General features: G+C 41.2%; 2 protein-coding genes across 2 annotated transcripts in view; both read right to left on the bottom strand.

Annotated features, from left to right (window-relative positions):
- Window positions 1-2,537: 2,537 nt before the first annotated feature.
- On the bottom strand, window positions 2,538-5,534 carry LOC124039363 (mitochondrial pyruvate carrier 1-like). Its single transcript, XM_046355324.1, has 5 exons — window positions 5,335-5,534; window positions 4,858-4,861; window positions 4,543-4,639; window positions 3,687-3,819; window positions 2,538-3,254 (listed from the first exon to the last, which is right to left on the bottom strand). Exons 1-5 carry the CDS (start codon window positions 5,403-5,405, stop codon window positions 3,233-3,235), a joined length of 327 nt encoding a protein of 108 aa, XP_046211280.1. The 5' UTR covers window positions 5,406-5,534; the 3' UTR covers window positions 2,538-3,232.
- Window positions 5,535-14,089: 8,555 nt separating this feature from the next.
- LOC124040368 (ribosomal protein S6 kinase alpha-2) overlaps window positions 14,090-24,495 on the bottom strand; it is a 45,040-nt gene continuing 34,634 nt past the window's right edge. Inside the window, exons 16-21 of the mRNA XM_046357504.1 lie at window positions 23,651-23,809; window positions 17,720-17,881; window positions 17,563-17,639; window positions 16,007-16,124; window positions 15,688-15,825; window positions 14,090-15,210 (exon numbers count right to left, since the gene is read on the bottom strand). Coding sequence (XP_046213460.1) covers window positions 15,085-15,210; window positions 15,688-15,825; window positions 16,007-16,124; window positions 17,563-17,639; window positions 17,720-17,881; window positions 23,651-23,809 — 780 coding nt within the window. The 3' untranslated portion in view covers window positions 14,090-15,084. The remainder of the gene's footprint in view (window positions 15,211-15,687; window positions 15,826-16,006; window positions 16,125-17,562; window positions 17,640-17,719; window positions 17,882-23,650; window positions 23,810-24,495) is intronic.

Raw genomic sequence — 24,495 nt, 5'->3', positions numbered from 1 at the left:
GGTGTAGCACCGAACTGGCATACACACGCAGAACGTGAGGAAGGGGAAGATAATTTTAACCATAAACAGGCACTTTTATTTAAAAAAAAATAACATGCATAATCAAATTTGTGTTCAATTTTGAGAGTGGTGTTTCCTCCTAATGGAACATTTGTGCATATAGCCTACTGCCAGGTGTGCATTGCTGCGCTTATAATGTGAAGAAATAGCCTAATAGTTTATCAACATTTTAAGCTAAACGTTCTGATCTGTTGCGTCATGCTCATTGCTTAAAAAAGTTTTTTTGATGATGGTGGTTCTTTAATTTGGGATATATCGCATCCCAAAACTGTTCTGGACTATGTTTGGAATATTTATTTATTGTACAGAATATAATTGGTTAACTTTTGTACTACTAGATTGACGTAGGCTAGTGCTTTTACTGTTCGTTAGGCCCACTTATCTTGTTGGCTGACGAAAAGTAAATGTGGACAGTTATTCCAATAGCTTCAATATGTGCCTCGGAATTGGATAAGGACACTCGCAGTTGCGTCCCCGATGTGTCGGTCTTCACTTGTAGCCAGTGCGAAAGACCCGATCACGTGACAAAGAGCCATGTGAGTTTGAGGTGCTTCTGCATACATTGGGGAGAAGGGAATTATAATAAATATACTCAGCCCAAGGGCACAATGGCCACTGTCCACAAAAGGCATAGATTTGTTTTAGGGGAATTATGGCCACACAAAATGGATGCAGCCAGGAAATTCTAGGCATTATCAAGGTCTTGTTAAACTGTGAATGAGAGACTGATGAAGTGTGTACAGTCTGCACAAAAAAAAGTCTGCCTTTCATGCGACTTTTTCAAATCATCATTTGAGTCGCTTGGAGAAAATCGTTTGGAGAAAATATCCTTTCTATTTTATTCAGCTATCTTCAATTGTATTCTTCATACTATAAAATTAAGCCATGGAATTGTAAACAAATCTTGTCTGCTAAATTAACTAGTGTAGCCCCTGAGCCATATGGTGAAAGCCAGATCAGGGCCTAACATAAGAACAATGCAGAGGATGCTGTTCTGTTCTTCTGAAACAGGCATTTTCTTCATATCATGTTTCTTTAGACCTGTCTAAAATAAATAATGGATTTATTAGACGTTTTAAAATGTAGATGTCCCAAAGGTCTGCATCAGTGGCTTGTAGGCTATACGTGGAAGCCAGGAGATGTTAAATGTGTTTATGTTAATTAAAGGTCAATTACCATGAGACCGGAAGATATTTGCTTGACAATCACCGGCTGACTAAATTTCATGATCGCCGTAGCCCTAGTGGTGATAAGCAGATATGTCTAGCTTCACCTCAAGTGTCATTACAGAAATTAACAAGACATTTAAGATAAAATCATGATGGGAAGATACTGTACCATTTCAAAGATATTTCAGTACATGTAACTAAAGCAGTATGTTCACTGTTGCCTTTCATCAAGGTCATTCAGAATGCAGCCTTCCTGGAAGAGGTGATAATAATAATACATTTGTTTTACACTGAACAAAAATATAAAGGCAACATGCAAAAAACGTAAATATTGTACTGAGTTGAAGTTCATATGAAAAAAATCAGTCAATTGAAACAAATGAATTAGCCCCCAATCTATGGGTTTCACATGACTGGGAATACAGATATGCATCTGTTTGTCACAGATAACTTTAAAAATGGATCAGAAAACCAGTCAGTATCTGGTCAGACCACCATTTGCCTCATGCAGCGCGACATCTCATTCGCAGAGTTGATCAGGCTGTTGACTGTGGCCGGCGGAATGTTGTTCCACTCTTCAATGGCTGTGCGAAGTTGCAGGATATTGGCGGGAACTGGAACACTCTGTCGTACACGTCGATCTAGAACATCCCAAACATGCTCAATGGATGGCATGTCTGGTGAGTATGCAGGCCATGGAAGAATTGGGACATTTTCAGCTTCCAGGAATTGTGTACAGATCCCTAGCTTAACGTCAGCAAACCGCTCACCTACACGATGCCATACACGTTGTCTGCGGTTGTTAGGCCGGTTGGATGCCAAATTCTCTAAAATTATGTTGGAAGCGGCTTATGGTAGAGAAATTAACATTCAGTTCTCTGGCAACAGCTCTAGTGGACATTACTGCAGTCAGCATGCCAATTGCACACTCCCTCAAAACATTGGTGGCATTTTGTTGTGACAAAATTGCACATTTTAGAGTGGCCTTTTATTGTCTCCAGCACAAGGTGCACATGTGTAATGATCATGCTGTTTAATCAGCTTCTTGATATGCCACATCCGTCAGGTGGATGGATTATCTCATTCAACTCATTCATGGTTTGATGATGAGAAGTTAAAATCAGGTCTGCTTGTCCAGGTTAACAATACAAATGTGTACTTTCCATTAAAAGTAACATCTTAAAGTTGCTTTAAAAAAATTATAAATCATTTAGATAAACAAATGTATGGATTGGGCAGTTCATGGGCAAAGGTCTTGCACAGCTTTAGAGTTATCAGTCATTATGAAGGTAAAAGCTCATCAGCCACTTCATGGGTATCAGACAGTTTATTATAAATTATGGTCAGTGTAAGAGGAAGTTTAATTCATGGTACATAGATAAGGGTTTATTCATTATATTCAGGAATAATGTTTCCATGGCAACACACCAGAGTACAACTTTTATTGCCTGTACATTCTGATAAAGATTGTGTTATTGGTATTTTTTATTTTACTAGGCAAGTCAGTTAAGAACAAATTCTTATTTTCAATGACGGCCTAGGAACAGTGGGTTAACTGCCTGTTCGGGGCAGAACGACAGATTTGTACCTTGTCAGCTCGGGGATTCGAACTTGCAACCTTCCGGTTGCACGCTCTAACCACTAGGCTACCCTGCCGCCCCCGTATTGCTAACACAGTTATTAAAATGAGGACATAACAGTAAATATTTGTGTAATAGACCCTCTCTTTAAAATAATCCCATCGGTAACAGGGCCTCACTAGATTCCATTCCATTTAATTTGTTTGTGCGTAAAAAACATTATGCAAAACAAATCTATTCATTGACCTTATATACCGGAAGAAACAGGCATGGTGATCGTCAACAGCAGTTTAATCTAAATTAACGTTTTTTTTAAGTTAAGAGTTTTACATAGGTATGCAATGAGATAAACATGGTCAAAAACCATAGGGTCAAACCATGCCGATTTCCTAATGAAACTATATATTTAGCATTTGTCCATCACTAAGAAGACTTCTTCTCCATGCTGGAAAGAAGAAAAAAATTCCATCAGAATTACTGGAGACACATTCTGTAGAACAGCATTAAGTCTAAATGACATATGACATTATAACTAGTGACATTGAGCTATGTGTAAACAGTATGAGAGATTGATGTTATCATGGGTATGGATAAAACAAATTATGTTATGAAGTATGGTGCTTCCATGTTATACATTTTCAGTTGATTTGATGGCAACTTTCAACATATTCTCGTATGGAAAAATCCTAAAAGATATTATACCCTAAGAAAGAACCCCAAATAATTTGTTACTAACAGGAGAAACCACCTGAGCAGTGAATAAATCACATATGTTTGGAGGTTGTTGTTGCTTTGTATCCAAAGTGGAATGCGGGTACAAACCAAAAAAGGTTTTGCATTGAAATAAGCAAATCAGTACAGTAAATTGTGAGCTTACTTGTATTTGATAAGTCGTGATCCTTGAATGAGCTGGGCAGTCTCATTGGTTAGATGGCAACCAAAGAGGAGCCAATTCCTTGGCTGAACTTTGTATGCAAACCTCATAAACAGGAGGGAATAGCAGGTCAAAGCTGCGGCGGGAAAAGAACACACAAAAACACTCAATAAATAAGGAATTAACAGTCACTTGACACTTACATATCTTCAGGACAACCTTATCAGAAAACACAACATTTTCTTGCCTCGAGTCAGACAGCAGGAAAGGATTATGAGGTTCAATGAAGAATGTTAAACTATTGAATTCTACTTTACGAAAGCATGAAGGGCCATTCTGACTCAAAAAGCACAAGAAAGAGGATTGATAAATATTGTACCCAACATCTGATTTGGACCATCATTCATAACAACAAGTAAGACATGAGGAATCCAATAAAATGATCAAAAGCAACCCTAAATAATTAATCAGATTCCCTATGTCTTACTCAATGGTAGGAAGAAGTTGGGTCTAAATCAGATGTTGGGTTCTATATTTACTACATTTTATGTGAATCCCATAAATATTTTTTTTTAAATGGGTCAATTCAGGAGCAAACCAATAAGCTTAATTTGTTCAGAAATCAAATGACATTTTAACAAAATAATGTTGCAGGTATGCTAATCTTAGTTTCTAACGACAGAAATGATTTCAGAACAATCTGTGATAACGGGTGTCATGGCTTGCTGAAATGAAATAGAATGACGCTGGAGTTCTTCAACAAGAGTGACTATCAATCCCTGGCAGAAACCTGTCCCTAATGTTAGGCTATGGCTAGACATCAGCCATTGCTTAGCTATGTTTCAGTATCATGTCTCACCAAAGGTCATTCTGCCACTGATAATCTCAGGGCTTTTCTTCATGTCACTGATGGCAGCAATGGGCAGACCCCAGTTGGCCACAGGTCCCCAGAAGTGCTGGAATAGAAGTACACAACTACATTTAAGGAACAATGAATATAAAGAGCAACAAAGTTACTGTAAGGGTCAAATGTTTTCAAGCTGCCATAGCAATTAAACAGTCTCGATAACTACCTAAGAGACGAGTATATCTGCAATGGTCAATGGAGCCAAAATATTCTGATTTTAGTAGACAAATACTAAACTAGCCAGCACAATGAACAGAGAGTACTTACTGTGCTTATTTTGAAAGATCCCATGAGGACACCAAGATGACAGAGATAACACAAAATGAGTTTGGTTAGAGGGATATGCATATACCGTATGAAAAACAATCAACACCTCACATCCTGCCTGGGCTAACTGATAATACTCATAGGTCTCACATCACCGGTAACACATTAGCAAACACAGCAGTAGGCTAGTTTGACATCTAACAGTTAGTTAGCTTCGGTGGTAGCAACAACATTCAAGCCAAACGTCCTTCAAGCAGGACACGCCGTTAGAAACATTTGCACAAACAAACGTTAACTGTAGTAACGTTAGACTACCTGCAGATGTGCACACGAATTTACAAATAGCTAGCTCGCTTGGTTTGATCATTAATTTAGCTAACGTTAGCTGTCTACTGTTAGCAAGCTTGCTTGCTAGTCGCTACAGTAAAATTAATCTCGTTAGCTAGCTATCTTCCAGATCTTCCAAATGTGTTTTACCTCATCAAATAGTCTCTGAACTCCTTGCTTTTAAGGTGGTCAACAGCTTTACGTGCCAAAGTACCTGCCATGACTTCGGATTGTGGTGGTTCGCAGAGGAAATTATAACTATGGGAATGTATAAACTGGGTTAATGCAGTTAAGTGTAGAGGACACCAGTGGTCACAGAGCTTCACCAAAACATTATCTTTACGACACAGTCGCAATTATTCAGTTAGGACGCCTCTCATTGGTGTTGCTATGCAATCTCACGATATCTGGCCTCATGGTGATGACCCGCCCCTACTTTCTGAGATTGTGCCACTGATCCAGAATCAGCAACTCGGCTCTATTGCTAGGTACTACACATGATGCTCAAGAATAGCTGCTGAACTGGTTACACAGCAATTCTCCGAAGGAGGTGACCCTGTATTCATCACTTATTGGCTCAAACACCAACCACCTTTAAAACACGTTCAACCGGGACACAATAATGCAATAAACTGACCAAAAGGTCACAATGTCATTGGATTTAGGTTCAAAGTTAGTTGAAAAAAGACAAAATCCCCTTACATTTTCAAATCCAATCCAAGTTGAATCAACTTTTTATTTGTATTGATTTTTTATTCAACCTTTATGTAACTAGGCAAATCAGTTTTAAGGCCAGGCACTACAGGCTAATATGGATTTCTTTCTTTACTCTCATCAGACTGAAACTTTACCAGTTGAAAGTATACATAAATACAATATATTATTGTATTACAAGTTGTATTTATTTTTAAATTAAAATATTGTAGCGACCCGCACAGACAGCTGTGTGTTATGTGTTAGGCTAGGAGGTGGTTGTAATTGTACTGACCAGTACCCGGTGTTCGCGGGGTCCGACCTGTCAATCAACCTGCTATCTGCCAATCACGGGAATGCCTGGAATGTTCTGATGCCGGGCATCCTGGTGGTTGGCGGAGTGGCGTGGAGGTGGGTTGGGCAGGGGGGTGGAGCATTGGAAGTTAAGACCAGGTTCAGCCTTTGTTCTCTCTCTCTTACGTCTGGGCTTCACAAGAGAAGGTCACGATTGGCTTGTGGGTTATCTGTCATCTATTTGGCGTGTGCTACGGCCCAAACAGTAGCCTGTGTAAAGTTGGTGTAATAAACCGTCAATTCGTAAACTCAAGCCTCTGTCTGGACAATTGTTCATTTATGTTCTAGTCAGGTCATTACAATATGCAAATGAGGCAACACAACACAAGCACCCTCTCAATTAAAAAATGTATGGCCTCTAAGGTTTGTGTGACAGAGTGGATCTTTACCATTTTCTATGGGTCGCTGGTACCAGCACCAATGCACAAACCTATCCCGTAGTTGTAAGTGAATCCTCTCTTGTGCCATCGGAGGATACATTAATGTCTTTGATGACATCCTCATCCTCCTTCAGCATATCTGTTCTGTCTGGGTCTATATCTGTATCCTCCTTCAGCATCTCTGCTATGTCTGGTTCTATATCTGTATCCTCCTTCAGCATCTCTGCTATGTCTGGTTCTATATCTGTTTCCTCCTTCAGCATCTCTGCTATGTCTGGGTCTATATCTGTATCCTCCTTCAGCATCTCTGCTATGTCTGGTTCTATATCTGTTTCCTCTTTCAGCATCTCTGCTATGTCTGGGTCTATATCTGTATCCTCCTTCAGCATCTCTGCTATGTCTGGGTCTATATCTGTATCCTCCTTCAGCATCTCTGCTATGTCTGGTTCTATATCTGTTTCCTCCTTCAGCATCTCTGCTATGTCTGGGTCTATATCTGTATCCTCCTTCAGCATCTCTGCTATGTCTGGGTCTATATCTGTGTCCTCCTTCAGCATCTCTGCTATGTCTGGGTCTATATCTGTGTATGCTCTTCTAATTATCTTTGCAGTACTCTCCATTGACTGTAGCTCTCTGCATCTCCGAAACTAAAGTGGGGGGAAAAGTACTTATGTCTGTCGACATTACAGACTTAACTGCAGGACAAAATATTAGCATATCAGCATGTATTTACTTTACGTAAAGCACATTTTTCACTAACCATATTAGGCTACAGCCCTATGACACTGTAGGCCTATGTGACAATCTTATTGTATAGTTATGTTTTCCTATCACTCTGTTTTATTAACTTTGAATACATTTGCTGGAGCAAGGAAATACATATTATTTATACACAGCAAGTCACCTGGCATTAATGGGCTACTCTCCCTTTTAATTTACCTGTCATTCTCCTATCATGTCTCTGATATGAGCTGAGTAATCCCTCTCACCCCCCTTTAAGATTTAGATGCACTATTGTAAAGTGACTGTTCCACTGGATGTCATAAGCTGAATGCACCAATTTGTAAGTCGCTCTGGATAAGAGCGTCTGCTAAATGACTTAAATGTAAATGAGATAAGGAAGGAATCGCTATGACTTTGCTTATTTTCTTTACAGCTGCATAACCAAGTCCAAATTCGTGGGCTAGAAGAACCATCCTCACATTTATATCAAATGCCACATCTCCCCTGGAGCACTCCTGCAGCCGGGAGGAAGTGTAAACACTCCTCCTAAATGCATCACGATCACCTTCACAGTCCGCACATTCTATCATGACCGAATTACAGAATCAATGGTTGGTGAAGTCTATGGTGATTTTCAGTCCAGTGTTTAGACACTTAGGGCAAATCAAATCATGTACAAGTTGGTTTATTTAAGCCGTGGAATAAAAGCCACTGTTGGCTGGCTGCTGTCTGGTTGGTCGCTGCTAGTTGGCATCTTTCATCTCAACTAATTTGCGTCTCAACACGCTGCTGCGGGCTACCTCCTTTTCCTTATCGACCTGTACTGTCACTGCCTCGATCGGCGGATCAGGCACATTGTTTCTTTCATTCACTGCTTTTCTCGCATTGGCTAACTGAGATCGCCTATTTTTATTCACATACTGTAGTTATATTATTCGAGATGTACTAATTTTGTCTCTCTTTACGTTGATTCTTCGCGGGAGATATTTTAAAACAAGGAAGAGCTGCGCGGCACGTGAGGCATTTTAACCAATCAAGTTGCCGGAACGGGCCTTTAAATGCCAGTAACCAATCGGATGTCAGGAAATTACATTTTTTTTTAGCACTACGTCAACAAAGGATATAGCCATGTATGGACTAGCTAACGATATGCTCCGGAAAACATGCCTTTGGATGATATATGATTCAACATGGTGAGATGTAAAAATAGATGTTGAAGTTCTACATGAAACATGCTATCAAGAACGACATTAATGCTAGGTGTAGTTGACGGAGTTGGGATAAAATGATACCAATAAAGTATTTATTTATTTTATGCTAAATATCCCCAAATCAGAAAATTGACAGGTGGAAGCTAAAATCACAATTTTTGCCTGTGGTGCCTGGCCTTAGAAAAAAAAAATCTTATTTACAATGACGTAATCACACTCTTATGTTTTGGTTGAAACGACGTGGAAACAATGTTGATTCAACCCTTTTATTACCCACTGAAAGAATGCTGCTTTTCCCTGATTAGAGATTTTAAACCTGAGCCACAGGCTGGGACATTATATTGTCAGGGCAGGTCCTGAGAGATTTGGGCTTGTGAAGAGTATAATTACAATGACTCTACCACAGACTCGACCTCAGCTTAGAAAGTAATCTGTCCTCCACTGTCCCTCTCACTGTCCCAAAAATGAGTCATTCAATCAGTGGTAGCCAGGAGAAGTAGCACAGGACTACCAATTTCCCCCCATTGTTCTTTTATGTTACTGTGAAACAGGTTCAACCAGGTTTCTAGCGAAGGTAAACCAAAATTGCATTCAATTAGGCCTAGCTTGAAAAAAATCAGCATACTATTATTATATTAAATAATATAATATACATTTAGCAGACACTTTTATCCAAAGCAACTTACAGTAGTGTATGCATATATTTTTTTGTATGGGTAGCCCCAGGGGAAGTCACCCTTGCATTGCGAAGACCCTGCCACACAGGACCGGAAATTGTCCACAAACTGATAAGGGTCACTGTGTGTATGCCTGTGACTATCATCACAAAATATCAACACAACAGAGTTTCTTTCCCACTTGATTGATTTGTAAAGTTTTGGCATGCACTGCCAATACAAGGAACATATATGGGGTGGCCTAGTGGTTAGAGCGTTGGACTAGTAACCGGAAGGTTGCAAGTTCAAATCCCCAAGCTGACAAGGTACAAATCTGTCATTCTGCCCCTGAACAGGCAGTTAAACCACTGTTCCTAGGCCATCATTGAAAATAAGAATTTGTTCTAAACTGACTTGCCTAATAAAAAAACAAAAAATACAGTATGTACAGTCCTACTAGCACGAGTTTCACAATGCTACTTACTTTACTGGGGTTTTGAGACAATAGTGTGTCCTCACTTGAGGGCTTAGTGACTGAACAACACAGAACAGGAGGCTCTTTGAATAAATATCTTCTCAGAAGAACCTTCAGTATGCAGATCTATATAAAAGCCACAGCAGCACAAGGCAAGTCATTGATCAAGGTTATCTATTGTGTGATTCGATGGTTCTAATTTGTATTTTAGTAGTTATTCAATTAAGCTTTTTGAAAGCAGAAATTGTTAAGGCTCACTGTTCATTAGGCTGTAATGCTTTTTACATGTTGTACTGTCAAATTTATGAAAATATTCTAGAAATTCTGAAAATATTCTAAAGGTAAGTGTGTGGTATTTATCCTATGGAACCTGTTTTGTCATATTATCCTGTATTCTTAATATTATGGAGCAAATAAAGCTCCATTGTGTGCTTAAGTTGAATGATAAACCATTCCTGAATCTTGTGTACTTTCAACCTGTAAGTCTATAATATGTCATTGTGTTGGTACACTGAAAACACTGTTGGGATTTCTGGTGTTTGTTTCACACAGCTTCTTTACGACTAGATTTGCACCTAAATCATAAACATAAAGGCATCCAAGGTGGCATTCTACTGTACAGTTGAAGTTGGAAGTTTACATACACCTTAGGCAAATACATTTAAACTCAGTTTTTCACAATTCCTGATATTTAATCAGAGTAAAAATTCCCTGTCTTAGGTCAGTTAGGATCACCACTTTATTTTAATAATGTGAAATGTCAGAATAATAGTGAGAATGATTTATTTCAGCTTTTATTTCTTTCATCAAATTCCCAGTGGGTCAGAAGTTTACATTCACTCAATTCGTATTTGGTAGCATTGCCTTTCAATTCATTAACTTGGGTCAAACGTTTCGGGTGCCTTCCACAAGCTTCCCACAATAAGTTGGGTGAATTTTGTCCCATTCCTCCTGACAGAGCTGGTGTAACTGAGTCAGGTTTGTAAGGCCTCCTTGCTTGCACGTGCTTTTTCAGTTCTGCCCACAAATTTTCTATAGGATTGAGGTCAGGGCTTTGTGATGGACACTCCAATACCTTGACCTTCTTGTCCTTAAGCCATTTTGCCACAACTTTGGAAGTATGCTTGGGGTCATTGTCCATTTGGAAGACCCATTTGCGACCAAGTTTTAACTTCCTGACTGATGTCTTGAGATGTTGCTTCAATATATCCACATAATTTTCGTTCTCATGATGCCATCTATTTTGTGAAGTGCACCAGTCCCTTCTGCAGCAAATCACCACCACAACATGATGCTGCCAGCCCCGTGCTTCATGGTTGGGATGGTGTTCTTCTGCTTGCAAGCATCCCCATTTTTCCTCCAAACATAACGATGGTCATTATGGCCAAACAGTTCTATTTTTCTCTAGGAGACAGAATGTGTCTCAATCCCGAGCAGTATGACGGCTGCGTGATCCCTTAGTGTTTATACTTGCGTACCATTGTTTGTACAGATAAACGTGGTACCTTCAAGCGTTTGGAAATTGCTCCCAAGGATGAACCAGACTTGTGGAGGTCTACAATGTTTTTTTCTGAGGTCTTGGCTGATTTCTTTTGCTTTTCTCATGATGTCAAGCAGAGGCACTGAGTTTGAAGGTAGGCATTGAATACATCCACAGGCACACCTCAAATTGACTCAAACTATGTCAATTAGCCTATGAGAAGCTTCTAAAGCCATGACAGCATTATCTGGAATTTCCCATGCTGTTTAAAGGCACAGTCAACTTAGTGTATGTAAACTTCTGACCCACTGGAATTGTGATACAGTGAATTATAAGTGAAATAATATGTCTAAACAATTGTTGGAAAAATTACTTGTGTCATGCACAAAGTAGATGTCCTAACCGACTTGACAAATCTATAGTTTGTTAACAAGAAATGTGTGGAGTGGTTGAAAAACGAGTTTTAATGACTCCAACCTAAGTGTATGTAAACTTCTTCAACTGTATGTGTTTTATGCTGTGTTCAACATATGAACACTAAATCAATCCACTCATATTGGTTCCATAACGTTTTAAGATTAATCTTTGTTGATATATAATGCTAATAAATGCATACCAATGTATCTGCTACTAAAACAAATACGTCCCTCTAAAAAGTAATTTACCTAGTGCACTCCAGATCACATAGTGCACTCCAGATCACATAGTGCACTTCAGATCACATAGTGCACTCCAGATCACATAGTGATTTCTTTTGCTTTTCTCATGATGTCAAGCAGAGGCACTGTAGCCCACTTCTAAAAGCCATGACAGCATTATCAAATGCTGAGGCACAAACTTAGTGTATATAAACCAGATCACATAGTGCACTCCAGATCACATAGTGCACTCCAGATCACATAGTGCACTCCAGATCACATAGTGCACTCCAGATCACATAGTGCACTCCAGATCACATAGTGCACTCCAGATCACATAGTGCACTCCAGATCACATAGTGCACTCCAGATCACATAGTGCACTCCAGATCAGGTAAAAAAACTTAAATCTGTCATGTATTAAAAAATAAAACAAATTGACATAAACATACATTAATACACAAACATAATGGATAATGTAGAAACAATAAATACATTTGTTTGATACAATAACTTAAGTCACATTTACACAATAAATATAACTTGCATTGACAATTGAAAATGGGTCTGTTTCAGTACCCCTCCCCAAAACAAAAGTAGAATATTATGTTAGAAATTGCCAAAACTATCAAAAGCATCCAACATAATGCACACTAGATTTTATAAAGAAAATAATATTGAACTGTAAGCTACAGAAAATAAATATTGTACACTACAGTATGTCTAACCTTATGAACCAACCTGAAATTTATAGATTGATGCAGACCAGTAGAGGCTGCTGAGGGGAGGGCTGCTCATAGTAATGGCTGGAATGGAGTCAATGGAATGGTATCAAATATGGTTTCCATGTGGTTGATACCCTTCCATTGACATAATTCCAGACATTATTATGAGCCGTCCTCCTTACATTTACATTTAAGTCATTTAGCAGACGCTCTTATCCAGAGCGACTTACAAATCCTTCAGCAGCCTCTACTGTTGCAGACATACAGTGCATTCGGAATTTCAGACCCCTTGACTTTTTCACATTTTGTTTAGTTACAGCCTTATTCTAAAATTGATTACATTGTTTTCCCTCTTCATCAATCTAGACACAATACCCTATAATGACAAAGCAAAAACAGGTTAAGAAATGTTTGCTAATTTATTAAAATGAAGAAAAAAAAGAAAAAAATCACATTTACATAAGTATTCAGACCCTTTAGTCAGTACTTTGTTGAAGCACCTTTGGCAGCAACGCTACAAGCTTGGCACGTCTGTATTTGGGAAGTTTTCCCATTCTTCTCGGCAGATTCTCTTAAGCTCGGTCAGGTTGGATGGGAAATGTCGCTGCACAGCTATTTTCAGGTCTCTCCAGAGATGTTAGATTGGGTTCAAGTCCGGGATCTGACTGGGCCACTCAATGATATTTAGAGACTTGTCCCGAAGCCATTCCTGTATTGTCTTGGCTGTTTGCTTGGGGTCGTTGTCCTGTTGGATGGTGAACCTTTGTGCTCTGGAGCAGGTCTTCTTCAAGAATGTCTCTGTACTTTGCTCTGTTCATCTTCGCCCCGATCCTGACTAGTCTCCCAGTCCCTGAAAAACATACCCACAGCATGATGCTGCCACCACCATGCTTCACCATTGGGATGTTGCCACCACCATGCTTCACCATAGGGATGGTGCCAGGTTTCCTCCACACGTGACACATGGCATTCAGGCCAAAAAGTTCAATCTTGGTTTCATTAGACCAGAGAATCTTGTTTCTCATGGTTTGAGAGTCCTTTAAGTGCCTTTTTGCAAACACCAAGCATGCTGTCATGTGCCTTTTACTGAATAGTGGCTTCTGTCTGGCCACTCTACCATACATGCCTGTTTAGTGGAGTGCTGCAGAGATGGTTGTCCTTCTGGAAGGTTCTCTCATCTCCACAGAGGAACTCTAAAGCTCTATCAAGGTGACCATCGGGTTCTTGGTCACTTCCCTGACCAAGGCCCTTCTCCCCCGATTGCTCAGTTTGGCTGGGTGGCCAGCTCTAGGAAAAGTCTTGGTGGTTCCAAACGTCTTCCATTTAAGAATGATGGAAGCCACTGCACTCTTGGGGACCTTCAATGCTACAGATATTTTTTGGTACCCTTCCATAGATCTGTGCCTTGACACAATCCTGTCTCGAATCTCTACGAACATCTCCCTCATGACTTGTTTTTGCTCTGACATGCACTGTCAACTGTGGGACCTTATGTAGAAAGGTGTGTGCCTTTCCAAATCATGTCATATCAATTGAATTTACCACAGATGGACTCCAATCAAGTTGAAGAAACATCAAGGATGATCAATGGGAACAGGATGCACCTGAGCTCAATTTTGAGTCTCATAGCAAAGGGTCTGAATACTTATGTAACTAAGGTATTTCCATTTTTTTTTATTGTACATTTGCAAAAATACATATGTTTTTGCTATTCATTATTGGGCATTGTGTGTAGATTGATGAGGATGTTTTATTTATTTAATCATTTTTAGATAAGGCTGTAACGTAACAAAATCTGGAAAAAGTCAAGGGTCTGAATACTTTCTGAATGCACTGTATACTCCTTGTACTCATTCAGCTATTTCAGTTTATTTTAATGTCTATACTAACTGTGGATTTCTGGAATGCTACAAAATGTACCAACATATCCCAAGCAGCTGTAATTTAACTTTTAGACTATGAACAATGTGTCAGCAAAGTAACATTCCAACATGCTTATTTTCAGACACAGGGAAAAATACAGATGCTGTCGATAAAATCTCGTAAAATTTGTATCATGTAGTTATGAACTACAAGCTGTTCTAGACTTTTCTGTTACAGCGATTATGACAAAGTGTCAACTCAATGTTGCATAAGGTGACTTGGTCTCCTAGACAATATCATTCTTAACGTACTCTACATAATACAACAGGTGTCAATTCACAAACAAACAGTTTCAGATGCCACCTAAATGAAAAGGCAAATATGAACGAATAAAATATATTAATGTTACATTTCTTCAATACAAATGATACATTTAAGAAGATTTGAACAGAATTCTGCTTTGTCTTCGAAGCCACCATTTGTTTGTTTTGAGTGCATCTAAAATCTGTAAAGATTCCTGTCTTAGTGCAACAATGTGATGCATCTTCTCTACTATTTTTTTTTCTTGTTACAAGTGGCTCCTCCTTGTTCCCACTACTGTAGACTTCCTGGTTCTTTGGACGGGCACTTAAACCAGTGTCTGATGAAAGTCATTGCACCTTGACCCATTTTCAAGCTGTCCCTGAATCATCTATGAGGGTGCTATAAACAAGTGGATGTGAGTCTCTTCATTCCTCTTCTCTGGGCCAAACTTGAACACTGCACAGGCTCCAGCTTTGGGGCCAGAGGCGATCGATTCAACGCCAAGTATGTTGCAGCCATTGCTCCCTAGGGAGACAGAAAACACTTAAAGTATATAAAAAGTTATTCTATTCTAAAACAGCATAATTAAAGGGGGCATAGCAAGTACAGTATGTGAAACGTTGAGCAGGTTTCAAATGACTTTTGCTGACGTAGAAAATGCAAAAGTTCTACATGTAATGGTATATCTGTACACAAGATGGCAGTAGAATGACAACAGCACTTCTACAGAGGAGAAATTCATGTGTGAGAGACCTTTCATCAGACAGAGAGCTTTAGAAGACAACGTTGCTTGTGATGCAAAACAATAACTATCACAATTAGCGAACATCATTTGCTTAGTGACAAAGATTGACTAGCCTGGTCAACCAGTCAAACCGCTGGGCTGAGGTGAAACAATGCTGTCAGTCTGTTTTACGAGGCTAGAGATTAGCAACACGTACAGATGATGTTGCTTCTTACATTATGTCAGGTTTGGGCTTTTCATCAGGTTTTCCTCCTTACCTTAACAAGCTGTACATCCTGTCTGATGAGCTGACACTGAGACAGCTGTTCTTGGTTGACTATCCACTGGTGTCTGAGGACCTGGGGAGCCGTCAGCCGTTGGTGTGGATCCACATGGAGCATCTTAGTGACTATGTCCTATTGGAACCCAATACAGAAATAGTCTAGTTAGGACAGTATGAAATGCAGCGTTGCAGCTAAACCAATGTGGATGGGATTTCATTTCAAACTTCCATGTACAACAATTGGATGTGAACTGGATTTATTAAATCATTAAATAAACAGTGATGTGCTATTAATGAAGGACAAATAACGGTACCTTTGCAGCATCAGAAACTGTATCCCAGTTTCCGCCGGTGAGGGCATATTTTCCACTACCAATGCGAGCCAGTATTTCCTCCGGGGTGTCATCAGGACCATTGGCAAAAGGGGTGAAGCTGTAAACACAAGGGTGAAGAAGGAAAAGACAAAACACTTTTCAATCAAACTTCCCTGCTTTGCAGTAATAAAGGTGCTTTACTGTTGCACAGTAGGGAAAGATATGTGAGTTTGTTTGAATTTGGGGTCTTAAAATCTAGGTGTTTGTGAGGTGTGATTCTACAATACCTTGGCTGAGCTATTTTTAGAAGTAATATTAATAATGGCGTCAGTGTCCCAATGGGCACAGACGTCCGTTTAACGTCTAGTTTTGATTTTCATTTGGTTGAGTTGTCAACTAACGTGAATTCAATGTGAAATCAACAACAAAAAATCACCACATCAATGGATTTAGGTTAGAAGTTGGTTGAAAAAAAGATACAATTCCCTTACGTTTTCAAATCCAATCAGTTTTCCACGTTGATTCAACGTCATCACATTGAATTGTTTGGTTGAAATGACATGGAAACAATGTTGATTCAACCAGTTTTCACCCAGTGAAAGAATGCTGCTTTTTTCTAATGCCCTGATTAGAGATTTTAAACCTGAGCCGCAGACTGGGACATTAAATCGTCAGGGCAGGTCCTGAGAGATTTGGGCTTGTGAAGAGTATAATTACAATGACTCTACCACAGACTCGACCTCAGCTTAGAAAGTAATCTGTCCTCCACTGTCCCAAAAATGAGTCATTCAATCAGTGGTAGCCAGGAGAAGTAGCAAAGTGCAAATGTTGCTTCCCCTGCCAGGTTTAAATAAACCAGTGAAATTAGGTTTACCCTGCCAGGTTTAAATACACCAGTGAAATTAGGTTTACCCTGCCAGGTTTAAATAAACCAGTGAAATTAGGTTTACCCTGCCAGGTTTAAATAAACCAGTGAAATTAGGTTTACCCTGCCAGGTTTAAATAAACCAGTGAAATTAGGTTTACCCTGCCAGGTTTAAATAAACCAGTGAAATTAGGTTTACCCTGCCAGGTTTAAATAAACCAGTGAAATTAGGTTTACCCTGCCAGGTTTTAATAAACCAGAGAAATTAGGTTTACCCTGCCAGGTTTAAATAAACCAGTGAAATTAGGTTTACCCTGCCAGGTTTAAATAAACCAGTGAAATTAGGTTTACCCTGCCAGGTTTAAATAAACCAGTGAAATTAGGTTTACCCTGCCAGGTTTAAATAAACCAGTGAAATTAGGTTTACCCTGCCAGGTTTAAATAAACCAGTGAAATTAGGTTTACCCTGCCAGGTTTAAATAAACCAGAGAAATTAGGTTTACCCTGCCAGGTTTAAATAAACCAGTGAAATTAGGTTTACCCTGCCAGGTTTAAATAAACCAGTGAAATTAGGTTTACCCTGCCAGGTTTAAATAAACCAGTGAAATTAGGTTTACCCTGCCAGGTTTAAATAAACCAGTGAATTTGGCTTACCCTGCCAGGTTTAAATAAACCAGTGGATTAGGCTTACCCTGCGAGCATAGTGTAGAGTAGGATCCCCAAACTCCAGATGTCACAAGCAGCATCATACCCTTGCTTCTTCAGGACCTATGAAAGACATGGTCAATCTGTGTCACATCACAATATAGGGATGTACTTGAAATAAATAAGATCAAATGTTTCCTCACCTCTGGAGCCACAAAGTTTGCTGTGTAACAGGGCGTCATGAGGAGACCGTTTTCTGCCCTTAATTGTTTGGCGAACCCAAAATCACATATTCGGATCGATTCAGGATCTCCCGTTTCATCCACATAGAGGAGGTTGCTTGGTTTCAGGTCTCGATGTACCACCTATGACAAAACAGATAAGCCAATAGGAATGTACCAGGAGTGATACTCCTTCACTTTGATTAAGACTTTAGTTGGACGTATATAGGTAACTGCTAGAATAAAATTGGCATTTGTCAGAAAAAAAGGAAACACACCAGTAAATAAGGGATTGAAAGCAGGTGGTTCCACACAGGTATAGTTCCTGAGGTAATTAAGCAATTAACTTCCCATCATGCTTAGGGTCATGTATAAAACATGCCTAGTAGCCTGTTATTTTGGTTACCATGGCTAGAAGAGGAAAGAAGGCCAGAGGAAGACTATTCACTCAGCTACCGTCCGGATCAACAGGTGCCGAGTTTCTAGCCCCAAGGCGTAAGACTGTTAAATAGCCAGACTGCTAAATAGTTCATTAAATGGTTACCCAGACTATCTGCATTGACCCTATCTTGCAGGGACTCTGTACACACTCCCAAAACTCTATATACACCCACTCACGCAGACACAATACACTGACACACTCACACAAAACCCACACACATTCACATACACTACACACGCACACGCACATAAGACACACATGCATAGCGACAGAACACAAACTCACAGACGCCAATACCGAAACAACAAACACACATATACACATCATTTGCTGCTGCTACTCTGTACTATATTTTACTCTTATCTATCCTGATGCCTAGTCAGTTAACCCTACCTTCATGTACATATCTATCTCAAATACCTTATTATTATCTATCCTATTGCCTAGTCACTTTATCCTGCCTTCATCTACCTCAAATACCTCATCTGGTACTGGTACTCCCTGTATATAGCTATTCCTTCTGTACATTGATCTGGTACTGGTACTCCCTGTATATAGCTAGTCCTTCTGTACATTGATCTGGTACTGGTACTCCCTGTATATAGCTAGTCCTTCTGTACATTGATCTGGTACTGGTACTCCCTCTATATAGCTATTCCTTCTGTACATTGATCTGGTACTGGTACTCCCTGTATATAGCTAGTCCTTCTGTACATTGATCTGGTACTGGTACTCCCTGTATATAGCTAGTCCTTCTGTACATTGATCTGGTACTGGTACTCCCTGTATATAGCTAGTCCTTCTGTACATTGATCTGGTACTGGTACTCCCTGTATATAGCTATTCCTTCTGCACATTGATCTGGTACTGGTACTCCCTGTATATATCCATTGCCTCTGCACATTGATCTGGTACTGGTACTCCCTGTATATAGCTATTCCTTCTGTACATTGATCTGGTACTGGTACTCCCTGTATATAGCTAGTCCTTCTGTACATTGATCTGGTACTGGTAGTCCCTGTATATAGCCAGTCCTTCTGTACATTGATCTGGTACTCCCTGTATATAGCTATTCCTTCTGTACATTGATCTGGTACTGGTACTCCCTGTATATAGCTATTCCTTCTGTACATTGATCTGGTACTGGTACTCCCTGTATATAGCTATTCCTTCTGTACATTGATCTGGTACTCCCTGTATATAGCTCCATTCTTGTGTATTTTTATATTTTTTATTTCACCTTTATTTAACCAGGTAGGCAAGTTGAGAACAAGTTCTCATTTACAAATGTGACCTATTTAATGTTATTCCTCGTGTTACTGTTTATCTATGTATTATTATTGAACTCTGCATCGTTGCGAAGGGCTCGTAAACAAGCATTTCAGTTACACCCATTGTATTCAGCTCATGTGACAAATAAAATGTGATTTGATTTGAAAAAATGAAGAGATCTCAGTTATTTTGAAATAGGGGTCTCAAAGGAGCATCGGGGGTGTGTGTGTGTCTCAGTAACCAGATCTCAACCTAATTGAACACTTATGGGAGATTCTGGAGGGTCACCTGAGACAGCGTTTTCCACCACCATCAACAAAACTGATAGAATTTCTCCTAGAAGAATGGTGTCGCATCCCAAAAATTTAGTTCCAGACACAAGTAGAATCTATTCCAAGGTGCACTGAAGCTGTTCTGGCTCGAAGTGGCCCAACCCCCTATTAAGACACATTATGTTGGTGTTTCCTTCATTTTGGCAGTTACCTGTACATGAATGATACTGACCCCGTGAGTGAAGATGCTCCCCTGTACCTGTACATGAATGATACTGACCCCCTGTGAGTGAAGATGCTCCCCTGTACCTGTACATGAATGATACTGACCCCCTGTGAGTGAAGATGCTCCCCTGTACCTGTACATGAATGATACTGACCCCCTGTGAGTGAAGATGCTCCCCTGTACCTGTACATGAATGATACTGACCCCCTGTGAGTGAAGATGCTCCCCTGTACCTGTACATGAATGATACTGACCCCGTGAGTGAAGATGCTCCCCTGTACCTGTACATGAATGATACTGACCCCCTGTGAGTGAAGATGCTCCCCTGTACATGAATGATACTGACCCCCTGTGAGTGAAGATGCTCCCCTGTACATGAATGATACTGACCCCGTGAGTGAAGATGCTCCCCTGTACCCGTACATGAATGATACTGACCCCCTGTGAGTGAAGATGCTCCCCTGTACCTGTACATGAATGATACTGACCCCGTGAGTGAAGATGCTCCCCTGTACCTGTACATGAATGATACTGACCCCTGTGAGTGAAGGTACTCCCTGTACCTGTACATGAATGATACTGACCCCTGTGAGTGAAGATGCTCCCCTGTACATGAATGATACTGACCCCGTGAGTGAAGGTACTCCCTGTACCCGTACATGAATGATACTGACCCCCTGTGAGTGAAGATGCTCCCCTGTACCTGTACATGAATGATACTGACCATGTGAGTGAAGATGCTCCCCTGTACCTGTACATGAATGATACTGACCCCGTGAGTGAAGATGCTCCCCTGTACCTGTACATGAATGATACTGACCATTTGAAGTGAAGATTTCCCCTGTACCCGTACATGAATGATACTGACCCCCTGTGAGTGAAGATGCTCCCCTGTACATTTAACATGAATGATACTGACCCCCTGTGAGTGAAGATGCTCCCCTGTACATGAATGATACTGACCCCTGTGAGTGAAGATGCTCCCCTGTAGAGACATGAATGATACTGACCCCCTGTGAGTGAAGATGCTCCCTGTACATGAATGATACTGACCCCCTGTGAGTGAAGATGCTCCCCTGTACATGAATGATACTGACCCCCTGTGAGTGAAGATGCTCCCCTGTACCCGTACATGAATGATACTGACCCCCTGTGAGTGAAGATGCTCCCCTGTACCCGTACATGAATGATACTGACCCCCTGTGAGTGAAGATGCTCCCCTGTACCTGTACATGAATGATACTGACCCCCTGTAAGTGAAGATGCTCCCCTGTACATGAATGATACTGACCCCGTGAGTGAAGATGCTCCCCTGTACCCGTACATGAATGATACTGACCCCCTGTGAGTGAAGGTACTCCCCTGTACCTGTACATGAATGATACTGACCCCCTGTGAGTGAAGATGCTCCCCTGTACCTGTACATGAATGATACTGACCCCGTGAGTGAAGATGCTCCCCTGTACCTGTACATGAATGATACTGACCCCCTGTGAGTGAAGATGCTCCCCTGTACATGAATGATACTGACCCCCTGTGAGTGAAGATGCTCCCCTGTACATGAATGATACTGACCCCGTGAGTGAAGATGCTCCCCTGTACCCGTACATGAATGATACTGACCCCCTGTGAGTGAAGATGCTCCCCTGTACCTGTACATGAATGATACTGACCCCGTGAGTGAAGATGCTCCCCTGTACCTGTACATGAATGATACTGACCCCCTGTGAGTGAAGGTACTCCCCTGTACCTGTACATGAATGATACTGACCCCCTGTGAGTGAAGATGCTCCCCTGTACATGAATGATACTGACCCCGTGAGTGAAGGTACTCCCCTGTACCCGTACATGAATGATACTGACCCCCTGTGAGTGAAGATGCTCCCCTGTACATGAATGATACTGACCCCCTGTGAGTGAAGATGCTCCCCTGTACATGAATGATACTGACCCCGTGAGTGAAGATGCTCCCCTGTACCCGTACATGAATGATACTGACCCCCTGTGAGTGAAGATGCTCCCCTGTACCTGTACATGAATGATACTGACCCCGTGAGTGAAGATGCTCCCCTGTACCTGTACATGAATGATACTGACCCCCTGTGAGTGAAGATGCTCCCCTGTACCCGTACATGAATGATACTGACCCCCTGTGAGTGAAGATGCTCCCCTGTACATGAATGATACTGACCCCCTGTGAGTGAAGATGCTCCCCTGTACCCGTACATGAATGATACTGACCCCCTGTGAGTGAAGATGCTCCCCTGTACCCGTACATGAATGATACTGACCCCTGTGAGTGAAGATGCTCCCCTGTACCTGTACATGAATGATACTGACCCCTGTGAGTGAAGATGCTCCCCTGTACATGAATGATACTGACCCCGTGAGTGAAGATGCTCCCCTTATTAACATGAATGATACTGACCCCCTGTGAGTGAAGGTACTCCCCTGTACCTGTACATGAATGATACTGACCCCCTGTGAGTGAAGATGCTCCCCTGTACCTGTACATGAATGATACTGACCCCGTGAGTGAAGATGCTCCCCTGTACCTGTACATGAATGATACTGACCCCCTGTGAGTGAAGATGCTCCCCTGTACATGAATGATACTGACCCCCTGTGAGTGAAGATGCTCCCCTGTACATGAATGATACTGACCCCATGAGTGAAGATGCTCCCCTGTACCCGTACATGAATGATACTGACCCCCTGTGAGTGAAGATGCTCCCCTGTACCTGTACATGAATGATACTGACCCCGTGAGTGAAGATGCTCCCCTGTACCTGTACATGAATGATACTGACCCCCTGTGAGTGAAGGTACTCCCCTGTACCTGTACATGAATGATACTGACCCCCTGTGAGTGAAGATGCTCCCCTGTACATGAATGATACTGACCCCGTGAGTGAAGGTACTCCCCTGTACCCGTACATGAATGATACTGACCCCCTGTGAGTGAAGATGCTCCCCTGTACCTGTACATGAATGATACTGACCCCGTGAGTGAAGATGCTCCCCTGTACCCGTACATGAATGATACTGACCCCCTGTGAGTGAAGATGCTCCCCTGTACCCGTACATGAATGATACTGACCCCCTGTGAGTGAAGATGCTCCCCTGTACATGAATGATACTGACCCCCTGTGAGTGAAGATGCTCCCCTGTACATGAATGATACTGACCCCCTGTGAGTGAAGATGCTCCCCTGTACCCGTACATGAATGATACTGACCCCCTGTGAGTGAAGATGCTCCACTGTACCTGTACATGAATGATACTGACCCCCTGTGAGTGAAGATGCTCCCCTGTACCCGTACATGAATGATACTGACCCCCTGTGAGTGAAGATGCTCCCCTGTACCTGTACATGAATGATACTGACCCCCTGTGAGTGAAGATGCTCCCCTGTACATGAATGATACTGACCCCGTGAGTGAAGGTACTCCCCTGTACATGAATGATACTGACCCCGTGAGTGAAGGTACTCCCCTGTACATGAATGATACTGACCCCGTGAGTGAAGATGCTCCCCTGTACATGAATGATACTGACCCCCTGTGAGTGAAGATGCTCCCCTGTACATGAATGATACTGACCCCCTGTGAGTGAAGATGCTCCCCTGTACATGTACATGAATGATACTGACCCCTGTGAGTGAAGATGCTCCCCTGTACCCGTACATGAATGATACTGACCCCCTGTGAGTGAAGGTACTCCACTGTCTTGGTAATAGTGCAGAGAAGAGCAGAGGCCTCTCGCTCAGAGAAACACTTCTGATAGAGTATTCTGTCCAGCAGCTCCCCACCTCTCATCAGCTCCATCACAAGGTACACATACCTCCCATCGTCATAGACCTAGGGGCCAAAAATACATTTTAATACCATGTGGAGGTATTTATGAACCAAAAACGACATTAGTCTAGTCCTCACAGCCAACAAACAGTGGCTAGTAAAATCCAATAAGGACATACATTTGAAGTTGGAAGTTTACATACACCTTAGCCAAATATATTTAAAATCAGTTTCACAATTCCTGACATTTAATCCTAGTAAAAAATCCCTGTTTTAGGTCAGTTGGGATCACCACTTTATTTTAAGAATGTGAAATGTCAGAAAAATAGTAGAGAGAATGATTTAGCTATTATTTCTTTCATCACATTCTCAGTGGGTCAGAAGTTTACATACACTCAATTAGTATTTGGTAGCATTGCCTTTAAATGGTTTAACTTGGGTCAAGCATTTCGGGTAGCCTTCCACAAGCTTCCCACAATAAGTTGGGTGAATTTTGTCCCATTCCTCCTGACAGAGCTGGTGTAACGGAGTCAGGTTCGTAGGCCTCCTTGCTCACACATGCTTTTTCAGTTCTGTCAACACATTTTCTATAGGATTGAGGTCAGGGCTTTGTGATGGACACTCCAATACCTTGACCTTCTTGTCCTTAAGCCATTTTGCCACAACTTTGGAAGTATGCTTGGGGTAATTGTCCATTTGGAAGACCCATTTGCAACCAAGCTTTAACTTCCTGACTGATGTCTTGAGAT

This window comes from Oncorhynchus gorbuscha, linkage group LG07 (assembly GCF_021184085.1).
Source record: "Oncorhynchus gorbuscha isolate QuinsamMale2020 ecotype Even-year linkage group LG07, OgorEven_v1.0, whole genome shotgun sequence".
In the NCBI taxonomy this organism is placed as follows: domain Eukaryota; kingdom Metazoa; phylum Chordata; class Actinopteri; order Salmoniformes; family Salmonidae; genus Oncorhynchus; species Oncorhynchus gorbuscha.
This window is presented reverse-complemented; position numbering and strand designations above follow the sequence as displayed.